Source organism: Scyliorhinus canicula, chromosome 11 (assembly GCF_902713615.1).
Source record: "Scyliorhinus canicula chromosome 11, sScyCan1.1, whole genome shotgun sequence".
NCBI lineage: Eukaryota > Metazoa > Chordata > Chondrichthyes > Carcharhiniformes > Scyliorhinidae > Scyliorhinus > Scyliorhinus canicula.
In genome coordinates this window covers 145,433,941-145,457,492 of record NC_052156.1, presented here as the reverse complement: position 1 = coordinate 145,457,492, position 23,552 = coordinate 145,433,941, and the positions used below count along the sequence as shown (strand labels likewise).

General features: G+C 49.4%; 1 protein-coding gene across 1 annotated transcript in view; it reads right to left on the bottom strand.

The window, feature by feature from the left end:
- Window positions 1-15,230: 15,230 nt before the first annotated feature.
- Window positions 15,231-23,552, bottom strand: part of endou2 (endonuclease, polyU-specific 2) — a 28,432-nt gene continuing 20,110 nt past the window's right edge. The window contains exons 6-7 of the mRNA XM_038812058.1: window positions 18,523-18,676; window positions 15,231-15,797 (exon numbers count right to left, since the gene is read on the bottom strand). Of these exons, the coding sequence (XP_038667986.1) occupies window positions 15,534-15,797; window positions 18,523-18,676 (418 nt within the window). The 3' untranslated portion in view covers window positions 15,231-15,533. The remainder of the gene's footprint in view (window positions 15,798-18,522; window positions 18,677-23,552) is intronic.

Sequence of the window (23,552 nt, the reverse complement as noted above, 5' to 3'; positions counted from 1 at the left end):
ATTCAGCTTTGACAACAAACATGGAATACATGGACCATCATCTCTCCACGTGTCTGATATCAGCCGTTTTTAGTATAGTCCCACACTCACTGTATCTTTAATGTTCAGGCCCTGCCTATTGCGCCCTCTGACCCTGGATACTCAATGAGCTGGATTCGCCGATCCCCGATGCCAAAATCGCTTTCGGTGAGGCGACGGAGAATCCCCGATGGCGCCCAAATCAGGGCCGGCCCCGCTTTCGCAACGCTCCGTCCCCGAGTACGCCGCATGCCTTATCCACGGCTTCAGGCCGTTGCCTGAGGCCCACGCCACGATGCTCCATCCCTGACCGGCTGGGTTCCCGACGGCGTGGGACACGTGTGGTCTCACCCGTCGTCAACTCAGCGTGGTGGCTGCGGACTCAGTCCGGCGCCGCCACAGTCAAGTGAGGGCCAATCCGTGGGCGGGGAGGCTTTATTTGGGGCTGGGGGCACTGTGGGGAGGGGCCGTCCGGGGCGTGTGAACGGCCGAAGGGGGGTACTATTTTTGTGGTCCGGGTCCACGAGCTGAGTCCGTCATGAAGCACGGCGCGGCCATTGTAGGCCACTGCCCTGCGCAGCGCGGCCATGGACCCAGCAATGCACCGGGCCATATCGGCAGCTCATGCTGGGAGCTCAGTGCTGCCTCCCTGCTCGGCTCCCTGGAGCAGGGAATCAGTGGCCATTTTGCGCCAGTATTCCTGGCATAAAACACCACCATTTTCACGCCGGCGTGGGGACTGAGATTCCCAACTTAGAATCCAGCCCAACATGTCCAAATAACTTCTGGTCATTGTCCCTCTCTCAGTTCCTGCTACTTAAACCACCAAATCCGGACTCCCACTGAACAGGAATTAAAAGAGAATCTGAGCTTCCTTAATGTCTTGAGCCTTATGGAAAATATTAATAATGAAAAGACCTTCTGAAACGCAGGGTGCAATTCCCGGCTGTTCAAGCGAGAGCACAACGCGGCCGGAGAATCTCAGGAGAGGCCAGCAGCGAGTCTCCCGACAGGCTCCGTGCCTCAAGGGATTTGCCGACTTCCCGCAAGACGTTGGAGTCGGAACACCGTCCCAAATGGGCGGGACCGAATGTCGCTCCTGTAAGTCAGAAACTTACTTACGACCTACCCTTCCCAGGATCCACCGGCCTCCCTCGATTCTTCGGCCTCCCCAGGGAGACTGCAGCTGGGCGGCGATCAGTACTGGTCCACACAAACGTGGAGCAGGCGGAACGGCACCCGGGAGGTCTCCCAGGCCATCGGAGACCTCTGGGTGGTCAGGGTAAATGCACGGTGGCTCCCTGACCCTCTCTCTGGAACATGGGCACCGTGGCACTGCCAAGTCAGCAGGAGCACTGCCTGGGTGTCAGGGTGGCAGTGCCAAGGGTCATGGTGTGGGGAGGCCATGCCCATGAAATAAGGGTGGAAGGGGTGTTTGAAGCATGGGGGAGTGCAGGGCAAGTAAGTAGGGGTCTCTGGGAGATTGGAGGGGTGATCGGTGGGGGCCCTGGAAGGTAGGGGCCGCTGTAAGGGGGCTTGGGGAGCCTGAAGAGTGAGGACTCCCAGGGACCCCATAGCATTGTGACCTCACTGTGTCCATGTGTATGGGGTGCGACATTGCCCATCGGTGGAGGGTGTGGGGGAGCCACCAGCTCACTTAGCGATTGGGGCACCCTTTCAAAATGGCGGCCCGATTTCTGAGTTCAGCTCCCCAATGCTAAAAAATTCTAAGTGGAGACTAAACCAGTGAGAAACTCCTGAGGGCCCAAAAGTGTAATTGAATAGCGGCAGGGGAATGAAATTATGAGGGAGAATCCTGCCCGTGTGAAATGACTTTGAGTGAAGTAGTGGTGGAATTCTCCACACAGACAAGAAAACCTCCTGATGATGAGCAATTGTTCAGCGAATGAATCAGGACTGCTCCATGTTGAACACCATTGGGAAGAAACACTTGAGGGAAACAAGGGCACAGAATGTACTCTGGGTGATGGAACATCAAAATTTATCACCAGGGATAACTCAGTGGGATCACTACTGTCCGAATCCTGAAGGACATACCTGCCAGGTTGTGCCTGTATCAGGTGGTGAAAGAACCAACACGAGGGAAAAACCTTTTTGACCTTGTCCACGCCAACCTACCGGTTGTGGAAGAATCTGTCCCCAGCAGTATTGGGAGGAGTGACCACAACACATTCCTTCTGGAAATGAAGTCAGGGCGGTATGGTGGCGCAGTGGTTAGCACTGCTTCCTCATGCCACTGAGGACCCGGATTCGATCCTGGCCCCGGGACACTGTCCGTGTGGAGTTTGCACATTCTTCTCTGTGTTTGCATGGGTCTCACCCCCACAACCCAAAGATGTGCAGGGCAGGTGGATTGGCCATGCTAAACTGCCCCTTAATTGGAAAAAAAATTGGGTAGGAAATTAAGTTCCATCTTTACAGAGAGAAGAACTGTGTGACACTACCCCCATGCTTAATAGGATAGATTCGGACCAGATCTGGCAGCTCTCTACTGGGTATCCAGGGGACACTGTGGGCTATGAGCTGGAGCAGAATTGTATTCAATTACAATCAGTAACCTCATGGTCCAGCATATGCCCCACTCTACCAGAATCATTAAGTAAGAGGACAACCTGATTCAATGAAGATTGCAGGTGAGTCTCGTGTTGTTCACCCTGGGGTAACACGGATTGCACACGATGCAATTAACTGATCAAGTATACACCAAACGGAGGCGTTGGTTCAATATGAGATTTATTGAACTCTAGTAACACAACACACAGCTGCCTATGGGTTGACTCTCTACTACCCTAAGTAACTAAATCTAACTATCTAGACCAGGCTCTCTCTGATCCACGTGTCGGAGGTGTTGAATGATTTGTACACCGACTGTCACTACAGCTATCACCAGTGGAAAGAGACAGAGTGCTGATGCCTCGTATGTTTTATAGGTGGAAGGCCCCCTCTGGTGTCCTGTCTTGTGATTGGTCGTGTTCTGTTCTGTATATTGATTGGCCACTCAAAGGTGGTGTTTTTCCCACTGTGCATTTGTGGCAGCTGCCCTAATCTTCATGCATCCCTCAGCACCTGGGCCTGCAGTTTGGAATGTGCCAGTCCACAGCAGAACATCTCTTTCCAATGGCAGACCAGTTAGTTTCGGGCAGACCAAAGAGAATCTTTCACTGAGTCAATGATGCTCCAGAACCTGATGTTTGTCTTGATGTGCCTACCTGGGAACAACCCGGAGGGCATAGAGTCCTGCGTCACATGGCATCTCGGGATGAACATCGGGATAAAGCACTACATCTCTCTTTTGACCTTCTTTGAAAAGACAAATTCTAGGACGAGGTGAAGCATGGCCTCGGCCTCAACACTGTCACCTTGAGGCAGGGGAGTGAGTGAGACTCTGGGTGTGTAGGAAGGATCTGACGGAGTGGCGAGGCACTTTTTCACCACAAGACAAACTATGTCTTGGTGCTTGTTTTAAAGTTCTTTTTTAATTCATTTACGGGATTTGGGCATCGCTGGTTAGGCCAACATTTATTGCCCATCCCTAGTTGCCCTTCAGAAGGCGGTGGTGAGTTGCCTTTTGAACCGCTGCAGTTCTTGAGGTGTAGGTACACCCGCTGTGCTGTTAGGGAGGGGGTTCCAGGATGTTGCCCCAGCAACAGCGATATATTTCCAAGTCAGGGTGGTGAGTGACTTGGAGAGGAACTTCCAGGTGGTGGTGTTCCCATGTCTATGTTGCTCTTGTCCTTATAGATGGTAGTGGTCAATGTTTGGAAGGTGTTGTCAAAGGAACCTTAGTGAATTCTGCAGTGCATCTTGGGGGTGGTACACAAGGCTGCCACTGTTTGTCGGTGGTGGAGGGTTTGAATGTTTGTGGAAGGAGGAGCAATCAAGTGGGCTCCTTTGTCCTGGATGGTTTGAGCTTCTTGAGTGTTGTTGGAGCTACACTCATCCAGGCAACTGGAGAGTATTCATAGAGTCATAGAATTTACAGTGCAGAAGGAGGCCATTCATCCCATTGAGTCTGCACCGGCACTTACAAAGAGCACCCTACTGAACCCACGTATCTACTCTATCCCAGTAACCCAGTAACCCTCAGTTAACATTATTTGGACACTAAGGGGAATTTAGCATGGCCGATCCACCTGACCCGCACATCTTTGGGCAGTGGGAGGAAATCGGTGTACCCGGAGGAAACCCACGCAGACACGGGGAGAGCGTGAAGACTCCGCACAGACAGTGACCCAGCCGGGAATCGAACCTGGGACCCTGGAGCTGTGAAGCAACTGTGCTAAACACTATGCTACCGTGCTGCCCAAATCCACCCATATTTATTTGGCAAATCCCTTTTCCCAAGCAAAATCCAGTTTTAATGACTCTATAGGTCAAATCAAGTTAATAGTACCCACACAATACCACTTAGGTGACCAAGTCTGGGAAAACCTTGTTCAGTGAAGGCATAAAACTGCATCTTTTAGCAGAGAATATCTGCAATCTGCCAATGCTCTAAATGTTAGATGGAACAGGCCTCCATGGCTCGGGCCATAGATGGAACTGACCTGTCTGACTATTGGATGGACAACTAGACTGCCTCCCCAATGAGGTTGCTAGTTCTTATACTATTCAATTTCTTCGACATCCCCTCCAATACCAAACTCGTATCACCTTCTCGATGGTCGAATATTCCTTTTGATGAGTATTTAGTTTTATGGAAAAATAATACAGGATGCTGCGTGGCCTGGATAGAGTAGACATGGAGAGGATGTTTCCACTTGTAGGAAAATCTAGAAGCAGAGGACACCATTTCAGACTAAAGGGACGATCCTTTAAAACAGAGATGAGGAGGAATTTCTTTAGCCAGAGGGTGGTGAATCTGTGGAAGTCTTTGCCGCAGAAGGCTGTGGAGGCCAAATCACTGATGTCTTTAAAACAGAGATAAATAGATTTTTGATCAATAAGGGGATCAGGGGTTATGGGGAGAAGGCAGGAGAATGGGGATGAGAAAAATATCAGCCATGATTGAATGGCGGAGCAGATTCGATGGGCCGAGTGGCCTAATTCTGCTCCTATCTTATAATCAACAGGTCTTTCTATACCTTTGACATCTTCTTGTAACAAACAGCACCAATCACTCCGTCACTCGCATCAATGGCCACCTTAAATTTCTCATGTGAGAGTACCTTTAAGAAATAGGTGTTTAAGAAATGTACCTTTAAGAAATGGAGCTGCTCATGTTACTGGAGTGATGTCAGAGTGTGGGTGCAGTTGAGCTCTACTTCTGCTTTTTAGTTTCAGTTTGGGAAAAAGCTGGGGTGTGCCTGTGTTTTTCAGTGAACTGCATCTGAAGTCTGCCATCCCAAGACTATCTTAATCATTTGGTGAATTCAGAATTATAAATGTTTTCAGTACAGAATGCAAACCCTGATGTGCTTCTGTTTAGAGGTTTGTTAAGTCTTTTGGATGTTAAAAGAACCGCATACAGATTACTTAGTGTTGTATTCTTTGCAGGGTGTATTTGAATTAATGGTTGCTAAGATATTCACTGTTTGTTTTAAAAAGGTTAACTTGAGTTCATAGAATAAACATTGTTTTGTTTTTAAAAATACTCGTCCATTTCTGCTGTACCACACCTGTAGAGTGGGCCGTGTGCTCCCCATACCACAATCTAGTAAAGGTTGTGGGTCAGGTGAACTCCATGATACACTTTGGGATTCTCTAAACCCTGACCCATAACAAATTGCTTGTCATAATTTGGTCTTGCCAAAACTGGTGCAGTGGTTCATACAATTTTCAGATTGTCAAATGCATCATGACATTCTGAAGTCAACTGAAATTTCAGTCAGTAGAACAACCACAATGCTGATAGAAATCTCAGAACTTCTCTCCTCGGTGATGATATTGGAAACCCCCCAATAGCTTTCATTTTCACATTCCGTGGGGTCATCTGACCATGTCCAATAGTATTGTAGCACTGTGGTTAGCACTGATGCCGTACAGCACCAGGGATCCGGGTTTGATTATGACTTTGGGTGACTGTGTGGAGTCTGCATGTTCTCCCCGTGTCTGCGTGGGTTTCCTCCTAGTTTTCCAGTTTCCTCCCACAGTCCGAAGATGTTCAGGTTATGTGGACTGGCCATGCTAAAATTTCCCTTGGTGTCCAAATGTTAGGTGGGGTTTCAGGGATGGGGCAGGGAATGGGCCTGTGTGGGTTGCTCTTTCAGAGGATTAGTGCAGACTCGATGGGTCGAATGGCCTCCTTCTGCATTGTAGGTATTCTATGATTCTATGGGCGGAAATCTCCGCTCCCACGCGGCCTGGGAGAATCACGGGAGGGTCCCCCGACATTTTTTACGCCCCCCTGGCGCCCCGCGCGATTCTCTCCCCCCCCCCCCACCACTCGCCGAATCGCCGCTCGCCGTTTTTCACGGCGAACGGTGATTCTCCGAGCCCGATGGGCCGAGCGGCCGGCCGTTCACGACCGTTTCACGACTGCAGCAACCACACCTGGTCGCTGCCGTCCTGAAACGGGTGCCAGAAGACGGTTTGGGGCTTCTAGGTGTCCGATTGGGGCAAGAGCACCACGACTGTGCTCGGGAGGGGACAGGCCCGTGATCGGTACCCACCAATCGTCGGACCAGAGTCCAAATCGGACGCACTATTTCCCCTCCGCCGCCCCGCAAGATCAAGCCACCACTTCTGAGGGGAAAGACGGCATCGCGCATGCGCGGATACCTGCCGTCTGCACGATGACTTCATTGGCGCATGCGCGGGTTGGAGCCGGCCAAACTGCGCATGCGCGGCTGGCGTCATAGAGGCACCGGCCGTGCGTCATTCTCGGCGTGCCACCTTAACGGCAGTGTCAAGGCCGCGCCGCCAGGAATTCCGGAGCCCCGCTCCTAGCCCCGCCGGTGGGGATGAATCGGGTGCCGGGAACGGGCTCCGATGCTGTCGTGAAAGACGGCCTCTTTCACGACGGCTTTCGCGATTCTCCGCTCCGGCGGAGAATCACGCCCACTGAGTGTGACTTGGGCTTTCAAAACTCACTTTTAGTCAAGTTTACCACCAATCCAGCCTCCTCTAGTTGGTCAAACAATTCTTTCAAATGTTCCAAATGCTCCTTCCACATTTAACTCAACACGACCAAATCGCCAATGTACACTGCACAATTCTTTAGGCCAGAATGACCTTGACTGTCTTTGGAATGTTACTCGCACATTCTTCATTCTAAATGGCATAATTTTAAACTGGTACAGATCATTTGCCGTCACAAAAGGCGAAACTTCCTTCACCCTGTCTGATAAAGGAACTTGCCAGTATCCTTCAAGTCAGTCAATTTTGGTAATACACTTTGCGTGTCCCATCTTTTCAATAAAGTCTTCCAAATGAGGAATAGGATACTAATCTTACTTTGTAACTGCATTGACTTTTCTATAGTCCACTCATTATCATTGTGTTCCATCTGGTTTTTGTACCATCACAATAGGTGTGCTCCAATTGCTGCAACTCACTTCAATGATATAATTCTTAAGTATATTTTTAATCTCCTTTTGTACCTGTGCCAACTTTAGTGGATCGAGTCTATATGGATGTTGCTTTATTGGAATAGAATTTCCTACACCTACATTATATATAATCACCTTTGTATTTCCTAGTTTGTTCCTTCATAAAGCTCCATGTGACTGCAATAACTCTTTCAGGTCTCTTTGATTTTCCTCTGGAAGATAACTCCATAATTTATCCAAATATCTTATTACTTCCGCATTGTCCAATCTAATTTGAGGAATCTCAAATGCATAATCATCTTCATTTATCTTTTCTCTCTGAGTTATAACTATTAACACATCCTCCTTCTTACCTTCCTTATCAAAATACCTTTTGAACATATTAACATGGCACACTCTGAGTTTTCCTTCGATCTGGGGTTCTTATCAAATAATTCACCTCACTCAATTTGCTTGATTTGATTAGGCCCACTAAAGTTTGCTTCCAATGATTCACCTACCACTAACAAAACTACAAGTTTTTGATTTTCTTTATCCGCCTCTTTCTTCATCACATGCTGAGACAAGTTTAAATACTTGCTAGCCAACTCACCAGCCCTATTTAATCTTCCCTAAAGTTTGACATATAGTCCAAAAAGGTAGTCTCAGAATGCCAATTTCACCAATTTCTCCTTAATCAATTTAAGTAGTCCTCTTACCTCATGACCAAGAATCAATTCGGACAAGCTGAATTTTGTTGATACAATAGGTGCATCCCTCATTGCAAATAGTATAAATGGAATTCCTTTGTCCTAATTCTCTTGACAATCTGGACAATAGGCCCTCAACATGATCTTTAAAATTTGATGCCACCTTTCAATGATCCTTGTGATCCTGGTCGATACACATTTGAGTTAAATTGCTCTATTCCTAAGCTATCCATTACTTCCCTGAGTGACTTTGACATAAAATTGGATTCCTCATCTGATTGGATTTATTTTGTAGTTCGTATCTGGCCAAAAGAAAATTAGTTAACTCCTATGACTATAATATTTTATAATGGAATGATCTCCGGATACCTAATTGACATATCTAATTGGTCTTAGGAAAGGGTCCCATGCAATCAATTAGGATACTAGTAAAGGTTCCTAAAATGCCAGAATGTATATTAAGGGTGCTGGTTTTATTACTGCTTGATGTTTTCCTATTACCTAACATGTGACGTGCACGGCAAAATGCAAATACATCGTTATGCAGTCCAAGCTTATAAAAATATTTTTGTATTTTTGCTTGAGTTTTCCTTACTCCTAAATGACCCCTATTGGAACCTCATGCACTACCTGCAAAACCTCCTTTCTTTAGCCCAGCGGTAATACAATTTGATGAACTTCTGCTCATTTCTCATTTGGCTGCATATTTAAAGATCTCCACTTCCTCATTAGTAAATTACTTCTAATGTAGAACACTCTGGTACATGCTCAGATTCTACCTCTGTGTATGCTTTCTGACACAACTGCTTTATCTCTGAATCCTTGTGTTGTAATTCTACCAATTTTCCTGAACTAAAGACATCCTCCACCTGCTTTTGTTCTTTATCAAAGATGTGGTCAAAGATTGCTTCTGATAACTGAACTTCAGCTTCCCTATCTGTGCTCCTTGATTTCTCCTCCTCCTGTCTCAACCTGTGGCTTTGTGATCTTGTAACCACACAATCTGGAAATACTCCAGGATGTGCTTCTTCTAATGCCTTAGTTGTTTGAATTTTCACTGGCTTCACTCCCACCTATGATCCAGCTATGTCATTACTCAGGATAAATTGCAAACCTGAGAAAGGTAATTTCTCTATTATCCCGAGCACCATTTCACCACTTTGCACTGGACTCTCTAACCATACTTTACATAATGGAATGCAACTCAATTCACCAGTAATCTCACATATCACCACCTTTTCTGCTAATTCTCCCTCTGAACTACACATCTCCTTATCTCTCCTTATCTCTCACCATTAAAGATTGACTTGCTCCTGTATCTCTGAAGATCTTAACTGCCTTACCTACTCCACCTTGTACACGTGTGGAACCTTACCCTCACAAATAAAATCTTTAAAAAGTTCTGACACCTTCCTATCAGTCAACCTTTGAACAGGCTGTACACTCTTTTTCCCGGGATTATGGGATTCTCCTTTCCCGGGATTATGGGAGAAATCCCGCCCATGGTGTTTGGTCAAGTCAAGTGTTCAGCTACTTTCTCAAATGAGATTTAAAAAAAGACTTCCAGATCCTTCTCCTCAAACATTGGCAGTGCTTGAACATGTTTAAATGTATCCCCACTAGGCTTTAGGGGTTACCCCTCCCTCTGAACTTTTCCTAATCTTTACCTTTAACGCCAACATTTTTAAAAATTGATAATCTCTTTGAAGTACCATTTTCTGAAATTGAAATTCTCTCTCTCTTTCCTTTTCTTCTGCCATTGCTGGTCTCTCTCTCCATCTTGTTTCCTCCGATTTTAATTCCCATTCAAGCTGTCTCAGTTCTCTCTCGTTATCTTTTCCCTGCATTTCTACTTCTTTCATTTGTGATGGAATTTTAGCTAATTCGAATGATTCAGACTGTGTCTCTGGCAAATTTAAATGTCGAGCCATCCATTGAATTACCTCCACTTTCCTCACTCCATCAGGAAACGTCAACTGCACTTGACGGCTGAATCCAAAAGCTTTGTTTTAACCACCCAGAGTGACCCCTTCCACACCCAGGAAACTCTTAGCCACTGAAAGAGCCATTTTACCAGCTACTCCCTATTTGAACTGACGAGAGTATCAACACCTGAAAGAAAGAACGAGTTCCTCACACATGCTGTCTTTAAATTCCGTAATCCTAAACAAAACTAGAAATTATACTTTTTAATCCCAGTAAAGAACCCTCAATTTTGTTACACTACCGACCGGACCAGACACCAATATTTGTTAGAATACCGGATAAGAACCACAAACAATTTTGTTTAATTTGTAAAACTGTGAGGAAAGGATACTTCACCCCAGGGGTGGCGACTTTGACCAATAGGTATCTTTTATGTTAAAACAAACTTTAATTTAAACACAGAATGAACCACATTAAATAAAACAGCTTTACAGTTAGCAGTTGAACAGTTCTTAAACACAGGAAAAACTTAACTCACAATCTATACTTGCTACTAACTCCAATTAAGCAACTCAATATAGTTCAAATGCCACTTAAAATAAAATTAACAGATTACTTGCTTAGTTATGTGGACATTTGGGGAGAGATCCTTTCAAGAGCAGAATGAGCATGCCTCTGCTCAACCTTACAACATTTGCCAAACCTGCTGTTCAACTTAAAATCCTTCTGTCTTGTCAGACTCAAGTCCTATGGTAAATTGCAAATCTACAGACAGACCTGGCTCTTCCCATTAATTACATCACCTGAAACCCACTAAGGTCTTTGGGCAGCACAGTAGCACAAGTGGATAGCACTGTGGCTTCACAGCGCCAGGGTCCCAGGTTCGATTCCCAGTTTGGGTCGCTGTCTGTGCGGAGTCTGCACGTTCTCCCTGTGTCTGCGTGGGTTTCCTCCGGGTGCTCCAGTTTCCACCCACAGTCCAAAGAGATGCAGGTTAGGTGGATTGGCCATGATAAAGTGCCGTTAGTGACAAAAAGGTTAGGAGGGGTTATTGGGTTACGGGGATAGGGTGGAAGTGAGGGCTTAAGTGGGTCGGTGCAGACTCAATGGACCAAATGTCCTCCTTCTGCACTGTATGTTCGATATTGTTCTAAGGTGTCACATGACCTGCTTAGCTAGGACTAAATACAACCCCACATAAATGATCTACTCTCCAGGGAATCTGCAGCAATCATAACAATGTTCCATTAGCCCTCTATCTCTAAACAAGTAAATGGTTAAAATCAACCATGATCTCAGCTTTTACGACTTCTTGAATTACAACTTTAGCAGACACGCGGGGCGGGATTCTCCGACTCCCCGCCGGGTCGGGGAATCGCCGGGGGTCGGTGGGAATCCCACCCCTGCCGTCCTCCGAATTCTCCGGCCCTCCAAAAGTTGGCGAGGCATGAGTCGCGCCGCCCGTCTCAGAGAATGGCGGGGACCGGCGTGACCCGAATTCTCCGGCCCTCCAAAAGTTGGCGAGGCATGAGTCGCGCCGCCCGTCTCAGAGAATGGCGGGGACCGGCGTGACCCGAATTCTCCGGCCTGCGATGGGCTGAAGTCCCGCTGGTTTTTTGCTGGCACCGCTGACGTGGATCAGACGAGGTCCTTTACCCGCACTCCCGCGCATGCGCGGACTCTCGCCGGCTGGCGGAGTCCCTTCAGCCCCGGCTGGCGTGGTGCCAAAGGCCTTCCATGCCAGCCGGTGGGGCGCAAACCACTTCGCCGCCAGCCAAGCCCCTGAAGGTGCAGAGGATTCCGCACCTTTGGGGCGGGCCGACGCCGGAGTGGTTCATGCCACTCTGTCCCGCCGGGACCCCCCGCCCCACTGGGTACGGGAGAATCCGCCCCTTAACCTCGGCTCTTCAATAATATTACTGCAACAAATATATACCTTAACTAAGGCTTTTAATAATCTTACTGCAACAGATATAAAATACAATATATATCAATATCAACATTCAGCACAGCCGCTCAAAACACTCTGCTGACATCACTACACGTCACGCATCGCTTAACCAGCAGGAATGTATCCTCTGATACATATCAGCCAGAAACTAAACTGGACTAGCCAAATAAATACTGTGGCTAAAGGGGAGGAATCCTGTGGTGAGTAACTCACATCCTGACTCCCCAAAGTCTGTCCGCCATCTACAAGGCACAAGTCAGGAGTGTGATGGAATACTCTCCACTTGTTTAGATGTGTGCAGCTCCAACACTCAAGAAGCTCGGCACCATCCAGGACAAAGCAGCCCATTTGATTGGCATCCCTTCCACAAACATTGACCCAACCTCCACCGCCGACACACAGTACCAGCAGTGTGTACCATCTACAAGTGGCACTGCAGGAACTCACCAAGGTTCCTTCGGCAGCAACTTTCAAACCCATGATCACTGCCATCTAGGAGGACAAGGGCAACGGAAACCTGGGAATACCAGGCAGCGGAAACCTGGGAATACCACCACTTGGAAGTTCCCCTCCAAGTCACTCGCCATCCTGACTTGGAAATAGATCGCCGCTCCTCTGAGAGAAGAAATTCCTCCTCATCTCTGACTTAAATGGGTGACGCCTTGCTCTAAGATTATTGCCCATGATCCTCGACTCTCCTATAAGGCAAAGCTACCTCTCAGCATCAGTTCTGGCAGAGTCTGTGATTCTGCAGGTAGATGGTCACAATCTGTGCCCTGGTCATTGGAGACCTCACTGGCCAGCATGCCATCAGTGCCCATTAATGCCCATCAGTGCTGGCAGAGTCTGTGATTCTGCAGGCAGATGGCCACAATCTGTGCCCTGGTCATCGGAGATCTCACTGGCCGGCATGCTGTCAGTGCCCATCAATGTCTTTGAATTTCTTTACTTCTGGCTCCTTCCAATGATCAGCTGTGAACCTTAGGGGTCTGGCCTGGAAGGGTGTCTGAGATACCTAACACACATAAACATGAATCACTTACTGCCAATGAAAGTAGCACGTCTCTGTCCTGCCCGTGGAGGATCCTGTTTCGCCTCGTTTCTGTCACAGCAGCAATGAAAGCAGTCCCAGTGACAATGATCCCCTCATTGCCGATGGGGAGGTGGAATTAGCCTGCTCATTCTCTGCCTGTGGTTGAGATGCACAGGGTGAGTTTGGCCTTGCCATGGAGGTGAATGTGGGAACATCTCCAGAGACTGCTGATTAGATTGGTCTCTCAGTCAGCAGGGCTAAGGAGAATGAGGATGGTGAGAGTGCATCATGAAGGGTGGCATCCTTTTCTTCCATGACATCCTCAACCCTTGCTGGGCATTCTGAATGCCTGGCAGAGGGCATCCCCTTCAAAAAGCTTTTCTCTCCCCAACCCTCCACCATTGACTGGTCCATGTTACTCAGTGTCTCATCCATTCCATGGGCGCCAAGTGCGCAGTCCCTTTACAGTGCAGTAAGTGGGCAGCATGGTAGCACAGTGGTTAGCATTGCTGCTTCACAGCGTCAGGGTCCCAGGTTCGATTCCCGGCTTGGGTCACTGTCTGTGCGGAGTCTGCACGTTCTCCTCGTGTCTGCGTGGGTTTCCTCCGGGTGCTCCAGTTTCCTCCCACAAGTCCCGAAAGACGTGCGTGTTAGGTGAATTGGACATTCTGAATTCTCCCTCTGTCTACCCGAACAAGTGCTGGAAGTGGCGACTAGGGGCTTTCCGCAGTAACTTAATTGCAGTGTTAATGTAAGCTTATTTGTGACAATAAAAGATTATTATTATAAAAGTGAGGCTGCATATGGCTCTCCACAAGGTAAGCCACTCTCTACAAGGAGGAGCTCAAAGTCCCTAGGCTATAGTGGTGCATGACTAGGATGCTCCTACTCTGCCCAAGATCCTGCACTGCCCCAGGGAACTCTGACATGTAGAAACATGTGACCTGTTTCTGTTCAACATCATAATCAACCTCCTATCAATGTCCTCCGACACTATTGAGTAAATTATTAACCAATCATGGTCAAAAAGAAATCAAATAAGGAAGTCACACAATCTATCAATTGTTTATTAATCATGTTTATTAATCGTCTTGCTGCAATTATACAGGGCCTTGGTGAGGCCACACCTGGAATATTGTGTGCAGTTTTTGTCTCCTTATCTGAGGAAGGATGTTCTTGCTCTAGAGGGAGTTCAGCGAAGGTTTACCAGACTGATTCCTGAGATGGGGGACAGACATATGAGGAGAGATTGAATCAATACTAGGCAGGGTAGATACAGGAAGGATGTTCCTAAAGGTGGATGTGTCCAGAACCAGGGGTCACCGTCTGAGGATACGAGGTGGAGCATTTAGGAGAGAGATGAGGAGAAATCTCTTCACCCAGAGAGTGGTGAGCCTGTGGAACATTGTATGTTTTCAAGAAGCAGTTAGATATTGCTCTTAGGGCGAAGGGGGTCAAAGGATATGGGGGGGAGGGGGGAAGGTGGGATTAGGCTATTGAGTTGCATGATCATAATGAATGGTGGAGCAGACTCGAAGGGCTGAATGGCCTCCTTCTGCTCCTATTTTCTATGTTTCAATGTGTATGGGGGTGAGGTAAGTAGGAATCATCAAATTGTGGGCAGAGGGTCCGATGGAAAGGGTTTGTGTAGACTGAGAGGTGAGGGGGGTGGAGAGGGTCAGTGTGAGGGGAGCAGTGGGGAAGGTCAGTGTGGGAGAGGAGGCAGGGAGGGGGGTGAGGTAATGGATCACTGTGGGGGGAAATGGGGGAAGCACAATTTACCCATTTGTGCCTGAAAACTGCCACATGGGGTCCTACAACTGCCATACGACCCCAGTGTAGATATGTTACCTGCCTCCTAGCTGCGTCAAGCAGCAAACTGGTCATCCATTTACAAGCCCCCTGCCTGCTCCCCCCCCCCCCCCCCCCCCAACCCAACCCACAAAACATGCATCAGGCAGGCCATGGGTGTCCAACAGGAGCCTGAGGCCCTCTCCAGATTGACAAAGAAGAAACTAGTGAGTGTCAGTGGTAAAATAACCAATAGTCATCAGCATTTCAACTGCGAGATTGAGTATGTAAATATTGAGTCGGAGATATAATTGATGAAGTAAACAAAGAGTTTACCGAAGGTATTTCAGTTCTGTCACTGCAATTGATGGTTTATGCATTTACAGTAGCGAGAAGTGTCCAACATTAATAAAAAATTGGAGAGAACGATTTCAACTTTCCTCAGATAGTTGCCAAGGCAACTGTATTATGGTGAATCATCTGGTGCAGAGGAGCTGGTTAGTCGATAATATCAATTTGTTTTTCCTAATACAACACGTACAGGCAGAAGTGGATTATTTAATCTGCTTGTTGCCGGAGTCTGTGAAAGTTCCGGGATGCCTTGCGTTTCACTTTCATCTCCATGAAGTGACTGCCAAATACTGCAACAGAATGGGGTAGGTAGTCTCAATGTTCTTGTACTTGTTGCTATGGCACACAATCTCCACCTCGTACTGACTAAATCGCAGCTTCTGGTGTCGGCCAGAGGAACTGAGGAAGGTGATGGTGTAAAGGGCAAACTCAAACTCCGGGCTCACCCCCATGAAGCAGCTGCCCCTGGGCTTGACCCCCTTCTTCCAGCTAAACTGCAACGTGATCAGATGCTTATTTTCATCCGGCTGTCAGGAGACGAAAAGAAGCCAAGAACGAAACAGGAAGAGAGTATTTTACATAAATGGGTCAACACTTTGATTAAATCATCCGTATCCCTCGGTTAAATCCACAAAGCCCTCAGTTAAATCTCAGAACTCAATTATACACTCAGCCCCTCGTTAAGAAACAGATCTCTCAATTAAACGTCTCAACCCTTAATTGAAACCCCAATATCTTTCAGTTCAATCCAAACTGCCCCAACGTAAGCTAAACACTTCAATTAAGTGCAAAACAACCCCAAACACCTCAATCAAACCCCAAATCCCTTAACCTAACCTCAAACACCTCAATCAAACCCCAAACCCCTCGACCAAACCCCAAACACCTCAACCAAACCCCAAACCCCTCAACCAAACCCCAAACACCTCAACCAAACCCCAAACACCTCAACCAAACCCCAAACCCTTCAAACCCCAAACACCTCAATCAAACCCCAAACACCTCAACCAAACCCCTCAAACCCCAAACACCTCAATCAAACCCCAAACACCTCAATCAAACCCCAAACCCCTCGACCAAACCCTAAACACCTCAACCAAACCCCAAACCCCTCAACCAAACCCCAAACCCCTCAACCAAACCCCAAAACCCCTTAACTAAACCCCAAACCCCTCAAACCCCAAACACCTCCATCAAACCCCAAATCCCTTAACCTAACCTCAAACACCTCAATCAAACCCCAAACCCCTCGACCAAACCCCAAATACCTCAACCAAACCGCAAATCCCTCAAACCCCAAACACCTCAATCAAACCCCAAACACCTCCATCAAACCCCAAATCCCTTAACCTAACCTCAAACACCTCAATCAAACCCCAAACCCCTCGACCAAACCCCAAACACCTCAACCAAACCGCAAATCCCTCAAACCCCAAACACCTCAATCAAACCCCAAACACCTCAATCAAACCCCAAACCCCTCGACCAAACCCTAAACACCTCAACCAAACCCCAAACCCCTCAACCAAACCCCAAACCCCTCAACCAAACCCCAAAACCCCTTAACTAAACCCCAAACCCCTCAAACCCCAAACACCTCCATCAAACCCCAAATCCCTTAACCTAACCTCAAACACCTCAATCAAACCCCAAACCCCTCGACCAAACCCCAAACACCTCAACCAAACCGCAAACCCCTCAAACCCCAAACACCTCAATCAAACCCCAAACACCTCAAACCCCAAACCCCTCAACCAAACCCCAAATACCTCAACCAAACCCCTCAACCAAACCCCAAACCCCTCAAACCCCAAACACCTGAATCAAACCCCAAACACCTCAATCAAACCCCAAATCCCTTAACCTAACCTCAAACACCTCAATTAAACCCCAAACCCCTTGGCCAAACCCCAAACACCTCAATCAAACCTCAAACACCTCAAACCCCAAACCCCTCAACCAAACCCCAAATTCCTCAACCAAACCCCTCAACCAAACCTCAAACCCCTCAAACCCCAAACACCTCAATTAAACCCCAAACACCTCAATTAAACCGCAAACACCTCAATCAAACCCCAAACACCTCAACCAAACACCTCAATCAAACCCCAAATCCCTTAACCTAACCTCAAACACCTCAATCAAACCCCAAACCCCTCGACCAAACCCCAAACACCTCAATCAAACCCCAAACCCCTCGACCAAACCCCAAACACCTCAACCAAACCCCAAACCCCTCAACCAAACCCCAAACACCTCAATCAAACCCCAAACCCCTCGACCAAACCCCAAACACCTCAACCAAACCGCAAACCCCTCAAACCCCAAACACCTCAACCAAACCCCAAACACCTCAAACCCCAAACCCCTCAACCAAACCCCAAATACCGCAACCAAACCCCTCAACCAAACCCCAAACACCTCAATCAAACCCCAAACACCTCAATCAAACCCCTCAAACCCCAAACACCTCAATCAAACCCCAAACACCTCAATCAAACCCCAAACACCTCAAACCACAAACCCCAAACACTTCAATCAAACCCCAAACCCCAAACACCTCAATTAAACCCTAAACACCTCAATCAAACCCCAAATCCCGCTAACCCTAAATCCCTCAAACCCCAAACACCTCAAACCCCAAACCACTCAATCAAACCCTAAACCCCTCAAACCCAAAACCCCTCAAACCCCAAAACCCTCAATCAAACCCCAAACCCCTCAAGCCCCAAACCCCTCAATCCCCTCAAACCCCAAACACCTCAATTAAACCCCAAACACCTCAAACCCCAAACACCTCAAACCCCAAACACTTCAAACGCCAAACCCCGCAATCAAACCCCAAACACCTCAATTAAACCCCAAACCCCTCAAATCCCAAACACCTCAATCAAACCCCAAACCCCTCAAACCCCAATCCCCTCAAACCCCAAACCCCTCAATCAAACCCCAAACCCATCAAACCCCAAACCCCTCAAACCCCAAACAACTCAATTAAACCCCAAACACCTCAAACCCCAAACACCTCAAACCCCAAACACCTCAATCAAACCCCAAACACCTCAATCAAACCCCAAACTCCTCAAACCCCTCAAATCCCAAACACCTCAATCAAACCCCAAACCCCTCAAACCCCAAACACCTCAATCAAACCCCAAACACCTCAAACCCCTCAAACCCCAAACACCTCAGTTAACTCCAAACCCCTCAAATCTGTAACCCTGTAACTTCACTGCCTTGTGCAACATTCACCTTGAGGTGGTTCTTTTCCATGGTGTATCCTCTATAATCGACATGACCGAGCTTTTCCTGGAGATAGAATTGGATCCAGTTGTGGAATCCAATGACTGTTCGTCCACCACGAGTTTCACCGACAAACACATGCTCGAAACCAGATGAATCAGGCCTGGGGGGAAGGAGATTATATTGAGAGAATGTGAGATTCTACAAAAGGAGATTCCACAATCACTGCAGCCCCTCCATTCCAGGGACATTGACTAAATCTCACTGGAGTGCAGTTCCACACACACTGACTCTCACTGGGACACAGTGCCACACACACTGACTCTCACTGGGACACAGTGCCACACACACTGACTCTCACTGGGACACAGTTCCACACACACTGACTCTCACTGGGACAGTTCCACACACACTGACTCTCACTGGGACACAGTTCCACACACACTGACTCTCACTGGGACACGGTTCCACACACACTGACTCTCACTGGGACACGGTTCCACACACACTGACTCTCACTGGGACACAGTGCCACACACACTGACTCTCACTGGGACACAGTGCCACACACCCTGACTCTCACTGGGACACAGTTCCACACACACTGACTCTCACTGGGACAGTTCCACACACACTGACTCTCACTGGGACACAGTTCCACACACACTGACTCTCACTGGGACAGTTCCACACACACTGACTCTCACTGGGATACAGTGCCACACACACTGACTCTCACTGGGATACAGTGCCACACACACTGACTCTCACTGGGATACAGTGCCACACACACTGACTCTCACTGGGACACAGTTCCACACACACTGACTCTCACTGGGACACAGTTCCATACACACTGACTCTCACTGGGACACAGTTCCACACACACTGACTCTCACTGGGACACAGTTCCATACACACTGACTCTCACTGGGACACAGTGCCACACACACTGACTCTCACTGGGACACAGTTCCATACACACTGACTCTCACTGGGACACAGTGCCACACACACTGACTCTCACTGGGACACAGTTCCACACACACTGACTCTCACTGGGACAGTTCCACACACACTGACTCTCACTGGGACACAGTTCCACACACACTGACTCTCACTGGGACACGGTTCCACACACACTGACTCTCACTGGGACACGGTTCCACACACACTGACTCTCACTGGGACACAGTGCCACACACACTGACTCTCACTGGGACACAGTGCCACACACCCTGACTCTCACTGGGGCACAGTTCCACACACACTGACTCTCACTGGGACAGTTCCACACACACTGACTCTCACTGGGATACAGTGCCCCACACACTGACTCTCACTGGGACACAGTTCCACACACACTGACTCTCACTGGGGCACAGTTCCACACACACTGACTCTCACTGGGACAGTTCCACACACACTGACTCTCACTGGGATACAGTGCCCCACACACTGACTCTCACTGGGATACAGTTCCACACACACTGACTCTCACTGGGACACAGTTCCACACACACTGACTCTCACTGCGACACAGTTCCACACACACTGACTCTCACTGGGACACAGTTCCACACACACTGACTCTCACTGCGACACAGTTCCACACACACTGACTCTCACTGGGACACAGTTCCACACACACTGACTCTCACTGGGACACAGTTCCACACACACAGACTCTCACTGGGACACAGTTCCACACACACTGACTCTCACTGGGACACAGTTCCACACACACTGACTCTCACTGGGCACAGTGCCACACACACTGACTCTCACTGGGACACAGTTCCACACACACTGAATCTCACTGGGACACAGTTCCACACACACTGACTCTCACTGGGACACAGTTCCACACACACTGACTCTCACTGGGACGCAGTTCCACACACACTGACCCTCACTGGGATACAGTTCCACACACACTGACTCTCACTGGGATACAGTTCCACACACACTGACTCTCACTGGGATACAGTTCCACACACACTGACTCTCACTGGGACACAGTTCCACACACACTGACTCTCACTGGGGCACAGTGCCACACACACTGACTCACTGGGACACAGTTCCACACACACTGACTCTCACTGGGACACAGTTCCACACACACTGACTCTCACTGGGACACAGTTCCACACACACTGACTCTCACTGGGATACAGTGCCACACACACTGACTCTCACTGGGGCACAGTGCCACACACACTGACTCTCACTGGGACACAGTTCCACTCACACTGACTCTCACTGCGACACAATTCCACACACACTGACTCTCACTGGGATACAGTTCCACACACACTGACTCTCACTGGGACACAGTTCCACACACACTGACTCTCACTGGGATACAGTGCCACACACACTGACTCTCACTGGGGCACAGTGCCACACACACTGACTCTCACTGGGACACAGTTCCACTCACACTGACTCTCACTGCGACACAATTCCACACACACTGACTCTCACTGGGATACAGTTCCACACACACTGACTCTCACTGGGATACAGTTCCACACACACGTATCCGCGCGGCCGTTCGGCCCATCCGGGCTGGAGAATCAGCGGCCCGCAGCCGGCGCCGCATCAAATGCGCCGGAGCAAATGGCGCCGATCCTCCGTACCTCGGAGAATCGCGCGCCGGCATCGGGGCATCATGGCGCGGTTGCAGCGATTCTCCGGCCCGGCAAGGGGCTCGGAGAATCGCCCACACTGACTCTCACTGGGATACAATTCCACACATCTGACAGATATGTCAGATTGTCTCCCTGTTCAGCTGGAGTCTTTGATGGCATTCCTTGTCCGGTATGTCCTTGAATGACGGTACCGGTACACACAAGACCTCCTTGGCACCTCCTCTTCCTCAGCCTGCTGGGTGGCCGGCTCTCATCCTCGGTGGCTGTCACCTGTCCCTCTGGGGCAAGCTCTGCTTCTGCAGCCTCCTCCTCCTTCTCGAGCAGCTCCAGCTCGTACAGCTGCAGGGCATACCCAGGGCTGTGGCAATGAGCAGGAAGGCCACCATTGCTGGTTGAATCCCAATATGCAATGCCTGCAGGGGGTGAAAGGCCGACATGTTAGCATGGTGTGTACCCCGGTGCCCAACCAGGTCCAATGGGCTACATGTTGGCCCCAGTTGGCACTGCGGGCTCTGCCCCCGCATGCCCCTCCTCGAACCTCACACCCCTGGCCCCATTTGTGGCCAGCACCGTGGGGGCCTCTGGCCCAGGCGTCTGTTCCTAATGCAGGTGTACCGTCGACTGTCACTTGCCCTTGCCAGGGGTAGACACTGCGGCCCCCCGCCCCGCAGGGGCTACTGTGGGCGTTGTCCTGGGTGGGCCGCCAGCAGGTGGCGACCTTGGGGGGGGGGGACACATATGACCGGAGTCACTCTGCAGAACCAGGGGCAAAGGTGAGTGTTCAGTGGGGTGTGCAGCAAGATGGCTGCCTTGCAGGCCGCAGTAATGGCGGTCCAACTCGGTCACTCGGCCTGTTCCCCGGTCACTCCCCCCCCCCCCCGGACCATGGCAGGCCCCCCCCCCCCCCCCCCCACCCCAGTCAGCCTGGCCATTGCCGGCCCAGCAGCCCACAGTCGCTCCTCTCAGTGTTCTACCTCCTCTCTGTCCCTCATCAGTCACGACGCTGGCATCACAATTTTCAAAAGCACAAGTGAACCGTGCCGTCGGGAACTCAGCCCATCGGAGGAGTAGAATCGCAGAGGCTCCGGAGGATGCCAGGTCAGGCCCGCTAATGATATGCAAATAGTGTTTACAGTATGCGCGTTCCGGAACGCTTAAACCACGTAATGGGCTACAAAGCGAAGCCGAGTAGAATTTCTGGCAACAGCGCACAGCTCCCCAATGAACTCAATGCATTCTATACTCGGGACTTCCGGTGGCGGCTATGAAGGAGTAGGGCGCACATTTGGTGGCTCCCACTCGGGTCGGACCTTTGGACCTTTTTCCCCGATTTTTTGTCGGATTTAATTCGGAAAATTGATGGTGGAGGCAACTGTGAAGAGGAATACTACATCAGTGCATGGAGAGGTGGACCAGGAGTGCTCGCAAAGGAAGAAATAGGCGAACAGAGAAGGCTTGGGCTGAGGCTGCAGCGGGAGGAAAGCATGGCGGACGACCGGAGTTCTGGCTTGACGACCCAGCGGTCGACGGAGCAGCTGATGCAGTTCACACAGGGGGCTTCGCCAAGCAGAATCAGGTCTGCTTGGACCCAATTAAGGAGTCGATTGCACGACTGGAACTCAGACTGGATGCTCACGATCGGGCGATGCAGAAAGTAGAGAAGGTACTGACTGAGCAGGAGGAGCACCAGGCTGCAGTGGAGTTGGAGGTGGGGATGCTGAGAGACCAGCAGAAAAGGCTCCAGGAGAAGGTAGAGGATCTAGAGAATAGGTCCCGCCGGCAGAACCTGAGCATCGTGGGTCTCCCGGAGGGATCTGAAGGAACGGATGCAGGAGCATACATAACGGGCTATGTTCGAGAAATTACTGAGGGAGGGGACGTTCTCCCGACCCTTGGATGTGGACAGGGCTCACAGAGCACTCACGAGGAAGCCGCATGTGGGGGACACCTCCCGAGGGCAATGGTGGTGAAATTCCACAGGTACCTGGACAAGGAGTGTATTTTCTTTTTTAAATTTAGAATACCCAATTCATTTTTTCCAATTAAGGGGCAATTTAGCGTGGCCAATTCACCTAACCTGCACATCTTTGGGTTGTGGGGGCGAAACCCACGCAAACACAGGGAGAATGTGCAAACTCCACACGGACAGTGACCCAGAGCCGGGATCGAACCTGGGACCTCGGCGCCGTGAGGAAGCAGTGCTAACCCACTGCGCCACCGTGCTGCCCAACAAGGAGTGTATTTTACGGTGGGCCAGGCCAGGGCCAGGATTCTCCCCTACCGGCGGGGCAGGGGGTCCCGGCGTGGCGGAGTGACACCAACCACTCCGGCGTCGGACCTCCCCAAAGGTGCAGAATTCTCCGCACCGTTGGGGGCTAGGCC